This window comes from Atta colombica, unplaced genomic scaffold (genome assembly GCF_001594045.1).
Source record: "Atta colombica isolate Treedump-2 unplaced genomic scaffold, Acol1.0 scaffold41, whole genome shotgun sequence".
NCBI lineage: Eukaryota > Metazoa > Arthropoda > Insecta > Hymenoptera > Formicidae > Atta > Atta colombica.
This window is the reverse complement of record NW_017259520.1, coordinates 1,259,976-1,271,569: the sequence shown is the minus strand read 5'-3', so window position 1 is coordinate 1,271,569 and position 11,594 is coordinate 1,259,976. Positions and strand designations below refer to the sequence as shown.

The following is an 11,594-nucleotide window of genomic DNA, read 5'->3' as shown; positions in this document are numbered from 1 at the left end:
TATATATATACAATAACTATGTCAATAATACTCCCTACACAAAGAGAACGATTTTGCTGAAATATTCAAAAATATTCAAAAAAGGTAGATTTAGATAGATATAGAATATAATTCTGTTAGAGTAAGACCATAAAAAATTTTAGGTCGGATATTCAAACTGATTGCTAGAATGTCAATTGAATGTCCTAAAAATTTTTTGACGGTCTAACAAAATTATTTTCAGATCTAGCTAAATTTTTAAAATACTTCAACAAAATTCATTTCTCTATATAGATACATTCAAATCAAGAAAAAAGAATAATAATAAACATATCAAACATGAAATATAAAATTGTTGAGCTCGCAAATTCCATCGTTAAACATTTCACGATAGAAATTATAACGTCGCTATTTTGCAGTATTTCTTGTATTTTGCTCCACAGAATGTTGAGATTGAGGGAGTTTACTTGCTGCGAAAGCGCTTGATTCAACTACATTTTTCTCGTAACACAGTTTTAAGTACGAACTCTATCTGTCGCGTTAGCGTGATCGAAGTTACGGGAACGAGACTGTCGTGCAATACAATGCAGCACGTCGAGGTAGAGTCGGGCGTGGAGACATTATCGTGGCAGAACCAAAAACTCCAGAATCGCTTCGGAAATAAAGGGACTCTCTTGTTCCCTTGGTATCTCCGGTACTAACGTAATGGAGGTCGTATCTACTAGGTCGAACTCTCTTTTTTCCATCTATTCCTCTGGAAAATGCACCTCCGGGAATGGAGACGTGGGCCCCTTGCTGATTTCACTCCAGAGACCATAGTCCTTTTCTCGCCATCTTCGAGATTAAATATAACTAAGTAAAACTAAACTAAACTAAACTATGTTTCAACAGTGTTGATATGTGTTCACAGATTACATTAAATCATAACATTGATTATACTAAACAGATTATATTAAAAAGAAGATCCTTCAATCTCTTTTTTAGAAAGTTATTACGTGCTATATATAAGTGATGCTATCGCGTATTGTTAATTCCTTTTCTTTAATTTGATTATATTGCTTAAAATAAGGCCTAATATTTTTTATACATACTTGAAAGGCTTAACTTAGATTAGAAAATAATCTTTTAAATATAAAATTATTATAAACTAAACATAAAATAAATTTTAAATTATCTTTTAACTATTCTTAGGCGGTTATAAATAACACTTTCTTTTGAAATGCAAAAAAGAAAACAGGTGATTAGAAACAATATATGTAAATATATTTAAATTCTTATTTAGCTAATGAATTTCAACAAATTTCATTTCTAACGGTACAAGCTTATATTTTTCATTTTGGACGAAATTCATAAATCGTAACTTACTGTTGTTACTTTCAACAAACGATCCCATATAAAACCGTGCTAGCCATTTAAGCAATTAATTTACCAGCGAAAAAGCACGGCCTCCAGCAGATTGCATTTTGCTGGTCTGTTCAGGTTCTGATTTTATGAGGTCAGTTATTTTACGCCTGCATTGTTTTCCCGGTAGATGTCCATTTGACCAGAAAACTATATCAATGAACAAATATGAGTAATGTTGTGTGATTTGCAGACATACTTGTGTAACGACGAAAAATTAAAAAAAGTTTATTAAAAAAAGTTTATTATATTTCTTTTATATATGCGTATAATTGAAAATTAAAAAATAATTAAAATAAAAGTATTTTATTATTATATCGTATAATAAAAAAGTTGCGGTAATATAATATTTTAAATGTCACAAAATGAAATTTATTTATTAAATTTTATTCATATTTTCTATATTCTAATTTTTTCTTAATTAAAATGAGTATCATCATGCAATCTCATAGTTTTGCCCAATATCATCTGCTTTGATGTTGTACGAGTTTTTTCTTTTTATTTTTCAGGTCGAGTCCGCACGGAAGATGATGGTCGTCTAAGAATCTCATCCAATGTGCAACGAGTTTCTGAAGATGTATAGTTTGGTGTTAAAGTGTCGGTGAAATCGGAGCAACTTCGCGTATCTATGATTTCCTTTCCGTTCTTTCATCGCACTTTGTCTTACGGAAAATCTGCACGAACGATGTCATAGTCGTCCAAGTGCGAATTATTTTCACGTTGGACACAATGGCACTGTTATTCGTCATAATCGTCGTTTCGATCACTACTGCCATGTCGCTTCCGCCGGTCATTAGAATCGGTAAGTACATATCGATCGAATCTGTTAACTTTCAATTATTTATGCACGGGGTTATAATTAACACAATTGGCTCCATCATTTAATATACCGTCTCATGCATAATAGTATAACTTAATTGTTCCATAATTAATTAATTATGTGTTACTATAACTGAAAATCACATTTCTCACAATACATTATTTTGCATTACTTTACTTAGACCAAACATTTATATAAAATATTGAAGATAAATTATTATTTCTTTTTACGCAATAATTTTAAACGAAAATTGTAATTAAAAATCCATTTTGCTATTTTATAAAATTTATAATTAAGAATTTAATCTATCTTATTTTTATCTCTTTTTTATTTTTGCATTGGACATTCTTAAATCTGAAAATTTTTTTTTCAAATCAAGTTATATAATATCGCAGTGATGCTCTCACTGTTTTCAATCGGTAATTTACGGTATACTATGCATATCATTAATTCATACAAAGCATTCGTGCACAAATATTGTATGATGTATGCATGCTTACTTCGCTAGTAAGCTGTCAATTAGTTCAACTATTCGTGTAAAAATTTTTATTTTACTCATGTCCATCCATCCATCAATTAAATAATAATGAAATTAATTTTGTATTTAATTCAACAAAAATTTTAGGTAAATACACATGAGCTACATTCTTGAATATTTAGAAAAAGTTATATTTTTATAAGAACCCTCCGAAGACATTATTTCCTATAATATCATGTATGTTAAACACATCTTCGAAATTACAAGAATTACTCATAATATTTGCAAGAATTAACAGTCAAACTTTATTTCACGATTTCACGTTTCAGACAACTTGCAAAACAATAATAATTTCGTATTCTCTCGCGCATTATATTCAACGGAGTTGTCAAGAGCGGCAGCTGGAAATCAGTTCCAGGCGACGATTTTTGGCGCATATAGAGAATTGTTTTTAGCTTCTTCCGCTACGCGGACCGCAGAACTTGTCCAAAACTTTCTATCGCTTGATTACACTTCGCTGTAGCGGGTAGATGCACGCGCGGTTTGGAATTACAGAGTCCGCGTAGAGATCGAATCTTCATCGTGCACCGCGTCTTCATCAGTATAGGATTCATTAGGTATTCCCGGGATGTTCGCGTGAGTGTAGAACAGACGTGTCCGTGCGTGGGATGCCAAGCTTCGACTTCGGGCCGTGCGTATCATACCATCCGTTCAGAGCACGCATGCACGTATACACGTGTCCATGACGCTAAAAGCAGAGCAGGACTTGAGATTGTTTGCTCACCAGTTAAGCCTTGCGATAGGAAAGTTTTTCATCGATCTAATTGGTTAAATTTCTCTGTGAGGCCACCGCCTCAGGGGAAACTTGTCCGCAATTTCCTATGACGTCAGCGAGAATGAAGCGAGGGCGATAAAGCGAGCAGGCTTGTCAAGATGGGACGTGAGCGTCCACATATATAAGACGAATGAGAGACCGAAAGAAAGTAAGACGTCCCCGAAGGACGAAGACTCTGGCATCTTGAATAGCAGAAACTTTTCCAGACCATGAAGAAAATATAGAGGATATAGCGTATTCGTGTTCGAAACAATAATCTTCCTCGTGTTTGGAAAGCACTATAATTGAAATATCTGTCACTCGCACAGTGCATTCGAAAGTGGATGTGTAATAACAATAGAAATACAAATGGCTAGAATTAATAGATGATATACGGAAAAAATGATTTTGCTGAAATATCTTTAAAAATGTAGCTAGATACAAATTTAAAAATAATTTTAGATTATTAAAATAATTATATAAGAAATTCAAGAATAATAAGCAATGCTGTAAAAAACTTGATATTTTGGCAATTAGCTTTACTTAATTATTTTAATAATTATTTTGAATCAACAAGATTATTTTCAAATTTTTCAATTCTTTCCGCGTGGTTAAAAAATTAATTCGTTTCTTTCAAACACATATATATATATATGTCTAATTTAGAAATATTTCAATTATAACAGTAATAAAGACATGTATCACGTTAATTCTCGACGAGATAAAAGTTAATCCATTAGTTAAAGTTAAAAAGTAATTAGTTTTCCATGTAATAACACACACACAATATATGATTTTTTATACAAACATTACCGTATTGCTGCGTCGTTTGAAATAGTCATTATTTTTATAAAAATATGATTTGTTAATTTACGAAATATATTTTTTCAATTGTATTTAATCAAATTTCAAAGCAAAAAACAATTTCACAACTATATTAAAATTGTTGATCTTAGTAACTATCTAATTTTTTAAAGTTTTGTAACATTATTCAGATTTAATACTTAATTGACTTGTACATGCAATTTTATGCAGTAATTATCTCAATATTGAGTAACAACCGCAAGCTATCAATAATCCATTCGGAAAACGAGTACTCGCCCGCGCGAAAACTATTACCTCGCGAAAATGAAGCTTGTTAAAAATAATTGCGCAATCAATATAGATACATTACGTATGAGCTTCTTCGAGTTAAAAAATAAAAAAGTAAAATAAAACATGAATTTTAATTTTTATTATCATTATCTTTCTCTCTTAAATGTACGTTTTTTATTCTTATTCCTATTCTTCTTAAATTAAGTCGTATCATAGCTATTTACTTTTCTTTTAATATTTACTGCATTATCGCTCGTAAAAACTTGAAAATATGAATGTAAATATATAATTTTTAATATACGTGAGAATTCTCAATGTATTGAGCTCGGGTCCGTGGGTTCGCTAAACCCAAATGACTGTGCGGATCAGCCATCCCTGCGGGATACGCGCGAGTTTCTCGTGTTACGTATCCTTCTCGTGCATCGTTTTCGATTAAAATGCAAGTCACCTAACGTCGCGCTAAAAACCAGCCGTCAAAAGCAGATATGATTATAAATTTTATCACGTCTACATCTCGCGCGCATGATCTTCGATCCAGTCGATCCAGTCTACAATGCAACGTACAATCGTTACATTGCATTTACTCGGTTCTTTGTCGGGATTAGAAAGAACATCCTGGCTCCTGGCACCAGCATGTGCAATAAATAATATGCAGATACATATGTGGCAATAAAGTTCAATGAAACAAAAAAATATCATGAGAAAATAAATAAATATCATTCAATTAATACAAATAATAATCTTTATTATCTCAAATAATCTTCCTTAGAGACAATACGTTTGTCAATGTTTGTACAGCTTGCGGAAATTCCACGAAAAGTCATCCTTGGATATCACCGTAAGTCTTGTTGACACATAGTTCTGATTCAAAACGTGTATGACAGTTCTTGAATCAAACAAAACGTTGCATTATCACTTCGAATCACTTTTTTTATTCTCTCAATCTTGCTCCCATAGACTTCTTTTTATTCTCTAAATTAAAGAAATGGCGAAAGGAACTCGATTTACATTTTGGGCATTTAGAACTGTGTGACAACAATAGTTAAAACGAAGTCATCCAAAGATAAGACTTTTCATATAGAGTTTCTGCAAGCTGTATAAACGTTATCAGATGTATTGTCTCTAGGGAGGATTACTTTGAAGAATAATGAAGGTCATTTATACATTAATTTAGTGTTTATTTTTTCATAACATTCACCAAACTTTATTGTCACACTACGTATATAGTGAAGCCATCATTTCACTAACTGCTGGCAAGTATCGTAACAACTTCCGCAAAAAGTTTCATTGATCGCAAATTTTATGAACATACAGGGTGTGTACAAAGCGAACAGATTAATGTAATCCTCGGTGGCATCGGGAGATACGGTGAAAGGAAAAGGTTACGGGAGCGAATACTCGATAACGATCAAGATATCTTCGGCAAACACCGTGCTAGAAACGATGGAACCGTAAATGCCAGCCGCTTTCGTATTCCGAGAGGCGGTAACAGCGTGACATGTGATTTGCGCATGCAACGTTAACTCAGCCGTTGTGAAAGATTTGCACTTTTCGACAAGTGCTTTACTTGCAAATATAATAAATTTTGTAACGCACATGAATTATTCATAATTTCGATAATTTATGATTCATTGCTTTTGCAAATAAAACATTCTTCCTATTTTATGCAATTTATGAAAATTAAACGAATTTAAAGTTTTACATGGAAATTCGATTTTTCTGATTTACAAATTTAATTAGATACTGATCTAAAAATAAAATGTTAGTAATCTCAAGTATGATAAACAATGTTAATAAAAAAAACACTTCGCATTTTGACATTTTATACTAGCAATCAGTTTAAGTGTCTTGCATAATAATTTTAATCCAACAATTATTTTCAGATCCGTTCTAATTAAATTTATAAATATTTCAGGAAAACTATCATCTTTCTGTGTGCAAAATGGAGCACAATATCTTCGCGCTAACGTAAACCATTTACGGTACGAAAAGCGCCTTAAAATTCCTAGTATTTTTTTTTAATAAGAATTCTACAAAATAATGCGTAGTAAAAACGTGAGCTTGCAATTTCACGACTATTTTTTCTTCTATTTTTATCCAAGACATATATATACAAAACGTGCATTTCTTGAATAGTAAGTTCATGAATCCATTCCGCAACTATGCCACGTGTTTTGCTAATAAATCATCGTTATATTCGTATATTCGAGAATTATCAATGCAGAGCCACTTGGTACATGTGACACTTCGAAAGTATTATCATCTTTGCTCTCTCGACATGACAAAAATTTTTAAATCAAAAAGAACTAGGTAAAGAGCGAGGCATGCCTGCAAGTTTATGGCGAGAAGAAAAACTTATGCCTGCAAATGCGAGTATAAACGAGCTTAATAAACTTCACGAAACCTCTAGCAGGAAGTGAGCGGAAGTAAATCGCCATCGCGTTGACAGCATTAAAGATTTATAACTTGCTCGCGCGTGCAAGGAAGAATCATAATGTGCTTTGGAAGCTTGCAGTCAAATATGCTTGCTCACCATCGCTCGCAAACATACATTTTGATAAATTTTCGAGTATGATATAGCAGGAATGGTTTCACACACAATTCCATAACACAGTTAGTAAGACTGAAAGGATATTTTATTGCAGACACATTTCATAATTAAATTGTTTCCCCGTTAGCTTTTTCGCGAATATAAAACATTAGACATTAATACTGATTTAATACTTTTTCTACATTCACACACACAAATATTGTATAATGCGTATTTTATCACGTATCGCTGGAAATTAAAAAATTGGAGTTGAAATCCGTCACTGAGAATTTATTCAGAGATTGAATGTCACGTCACATTGAAATGTGAAGAGATAATAACGAACGTGGCAGATACAATTTTTTTCGTCGAAGCATGCTGCTCCGTTCAATTTCCTATAAGCGGAATAAGTTATATCATATTGTAGATAAAAATTGTTTCCAATAAACAATTTCAAACATAATGAACCTAATATCTCGAAAAATATGGAAGAAAAACGTTCAAGAGTTATTTTTTGCATAAATAAAAGTAGTGTAAATAAAGTAAAATCAATTTTTAAAAAATTTTTAATTAATAGTTTTTTAAGGTAATATGAAAGTTATAATAATTTTTTTGAATGAAATCATATTATTTCTTTGTACAGTATGATTCCTTTTTGTACAGTATTATTCTGTATATAAAAGTATTAAGGTAAAGCTATTGAAAAATCAATATAGTTTATAAGATATTTTTGTCGCAAAGCGCACAGATTAAATTCTTTAAATGGAGTAGGTAATATCGCAACGCGTGTCATTAAAATTATTAATTACACGTTATAATGTACTACAATAATAATACTAATTGGGTAGAATGATTAAAATATATGATAAAGAGATTACGAAAAAGCAATAATTTTATTATTGCATTTTTTTAACGCACATTGAAAGATATCGACAACAGCATGGCGATAAAGTCATTAGGCTTCTATGAACAGGTCGATAAGGCATCCTTACCTGTAGCCAGCACCGGTTCTTCCATTAAAGCCTGGCGAAAATTACTTGAAGCGACTCTACAAGATCCTATCGTTTGGCTAAGTAGTTTTCATAAAGAACCGGAATTCTCGCATCCTCGTCCTACGCGTTCCGGCTTTTTCCCTTGACTTCTCTATTCCGGTCCTCGGACGAACGCTCGTCGATAATCGAACTCGAGAATCGATGGGGAGGCAACGGGTGAATTTTCTCATCTGAACTTCAACGGACGTAAATGCTTCCGGCTAGAGCTCAATTCACCAACGGCCACGCTCGATTTCGCACTTACGAAACGGAAGAACAATCGCTAGAAAGCTGTGAGATCAATTAAGACATCTGAAGAAGATCATCAGGATTATCTATCCGCCAAGTTTTCGTCAAGTGATCGTATTTTTTTAACGATCGTTTTTTAACATTTGCATTAAGAAATTTGTTATTTAAAATGAAGTTGTCAATTCTGAATTTTCCAATATACAATTTAAATTGCGCGTGAACGATATTTCTTACTGAGTCTTAGAAGATAAAAATTCTTTCTAACAGACAATATTAAGAAATAGACGAAAAAAGTATTTAAACACAAATAAGAGAGAAGAAAGTCCACCATTTTTGGTATCCATGATTCTTATTTCAGGATCATCTTAAGTATAATGTCTTAAGATGCTAATATATTTTAATTGACTTATGATATCTTAAGACTTTACTTAAGACAGTCTCAAATATAAAAATTGACTATAAATACGCCTTAGTATTTAATAATATTCATATATATGAATATACAAATACAATTATCAGTTGTATAGATTGTGCGTCGATTTGGACTTGAAACATAATCATGGATTGAAAAAATAATCTTCCTAATAATACTTATAGGCGTTTTAAAAGATCTGCAACTGAGAATTGAGAAGGATGAGGAAAGATAATTAGCAGCGGACGTAAATTAGATACTATTCATTGTACATGTAAGCATAAACTGGAATAATCGAAAGACATAATTTATGGCGCTAATGCGTCCGTATTATGCGACGAGATACGTTCGAGTTAATCCGCGTTATGAAACGACGATAAGATCGCGCTATAATATCGCTCGTCGGCTATGAAATTCACTGCATGCGTACTTCCAGAGCTGAGAATTCACAATAATTCGCTTGGTCGCATACAGTCTGAAACAATATCAAAATACTAATATGCGACAAAATTTTCTTTCAATTTCGATCTTTTTTTTTGTTTATTTTCAAAACTGAATGGATTGACAAAAACATTCGTAGATAATGTCACATTATGTAAAAAATATCTCATCTTTCTATAATTACTATATATAATTTCATTATAACTAACGGAATAAGCTAAATAGAAATTCGATTAAATCTCATTTCCACTAATTTTTACTGTCTTATTCTGACCAAATTCACGGTTTACATGCAATATTTTGTAAGGTGTCTTTTTGTATGTCGTGTAACGAGTTTTCTAACCGTATCCTATTTTCTCGGCGACCATCGCATTCAATTTCCCCGGAGTACAATAACGTTCGTGCACTGCGACTATGCCTGGCATGAAAACGTGCTATCAATAATTTCATCGTATTTAATTCTTTTTCCACTTACGCATCACTTTTATGTTGTAACAGCAAGCTAATTCTCATAAGTGTTGCTAAAAAATAAATAACCAACGCGATTGCTTCAATGAAGCTATAAAAGGAAAAGTGAAAAATGACAAAGAAATATCGTATTTTAGCGAGCTAATAAGGTAATTCGATAGATAATTATACATTCGAATATATTAATAATAGAAGATTCATTTCATTTTTAAGCTTTATTTTATGCTTCGAATATTACGCGTATGTAACAATTGAGGCATCTTTGCATTTTATATATTTATCTGTTGCTTTGATACATTAATAAGCAATATATATGCATAACATGCTAAGTATGCTAGAGAAATAACAATCCCGTACTGGAGATTTTAAAGCAAATATTTCTTCGATTTGCACGGAAATATTCTTCACGTAACTATTTGAAAACATGATGAATTAACCAATTTTCTAACAGATTTTTCAAGCTATACAGCTTTGACTCATTCTTATTTTTCATCATTTCTGTGTCAAATGAAAAAAATGTTACTTTCTGAAGAAGCATTTTGCTTATTCTTTGTGTCCGTATGATATAAAAATTTAAAAATATATGGATCATAAAATTAAAATATGGCACATAAAATTAAATTCTACATAATGTTAAAATATTAATCTACTAAAAATTTACAAAAATATGTATTCATTCATTTCAAGAAAACTATCAGAAAATTTGGTGTTAAAAGTTTTTTCTAATCTTACTAAATAGAAATATAAACAAACATCTATTTCTTTTTAAATAATTAACAAAATATTAGAAATTATTTACTGTCCGTCTCGCAAAAATTAAAGTTCAGACTTCATCTTAAATTTTTTCACAAATTTCTTTCCAAATTTCTGTCATATCATTGCTTTTTTCAATTGCTAGAATAGTCTGAGTATCGATTTTTCCATTCAACCTGAATGTCTAAATACTTGCAAAAATAAGATTTCGCACTCGTAACGGAGAAACGAGATAAATTAGTACACAGTAAGATCGATGATGATTCATACAGTATGCATTCGAGATGTCAGCAGACACGCACGCATAATACTCTTCTTCTTCACGACCATGGCTACAATTTCTTGCAACGAGAAGTAATATAGATTACAATATAAATTTGAGACACGATCATAAGACTGCAGAATGTCTTCTGGCGATCTATGGTGCTTCCTGCGATCTATGGTGCTTATGTAAAACATCACATCATAAACTTCGTGTCACATGCACGTTTATTTATGTATTTATCATAATCGCGAGATGAGCTACAATAGACTAGAATGATGCAGAGGACGATAAACGAATGCAGCAACCGAGAACTGAGAGTTTTCGCGGTCGTTTGCGGTTATCTACCATTTCTTAATACATTTTACGATCATTTACTATATGCTACTACTTTAGAACATTTGTGATACAACTACACCTTGCAATTTTTAAAATCATTATTTACTGATAGAAATTGATATGTATATTGATAAGATTCTTTACAAGTAAACAATTCTAATAAGAATTCTTGGGAAAAAGTTTATTATTCGTTTATTAAAAAGTAAAAAATTCAGAGAGCTAAACATAAAAAAATTTTAATGTTTAGACATTGAAACATTTTAAAGAAAAATTTCATCAAATTAATTTGGCACTATATCAGACAGAAAATTAATTTCGCAATACATATGTTTAGATGATATCATAAGAATAATAATAAATTTTTAAGGCAAATGTTATAAATGCAGATTAAAAACTTACTTTTTATCACTTTTTCTACAAAAACAGTTATTATAATAAGTTTTGGAACTATATTGCAATCAATTTCACGAAATATTTCTACAATTTAGACATTTCATGAACCTATATATATATATATATATA

The 11,594-nt window shown here is 31.4% G+C and overlaps 1 protein-coding gene across 1 annotated transcript in view; it reads left to right on the top strand.

Annotated features, from left to right (window-relative positions):
• The first annotated feature begins 2,109 nt into the window (after positions 1-2,109).
• LOC108691145 (glutamate receptor ionotropic, kainate 2) overlaps positions 2,110-11,594 on the top strand; it is a 146,300-nt gene continuing 136,815 nt past the window's right edge. Inside the window, exon 1 of the mRNA XM_018198800.1 lies at positions 2,110-2,182. Within this exon, the coding sequence (XP_018054289.1) occupies positions 2,110-2,182 (73 nt within the window). The remainder of the gene's footprint in view (positions 2,183-11,594) is intronic.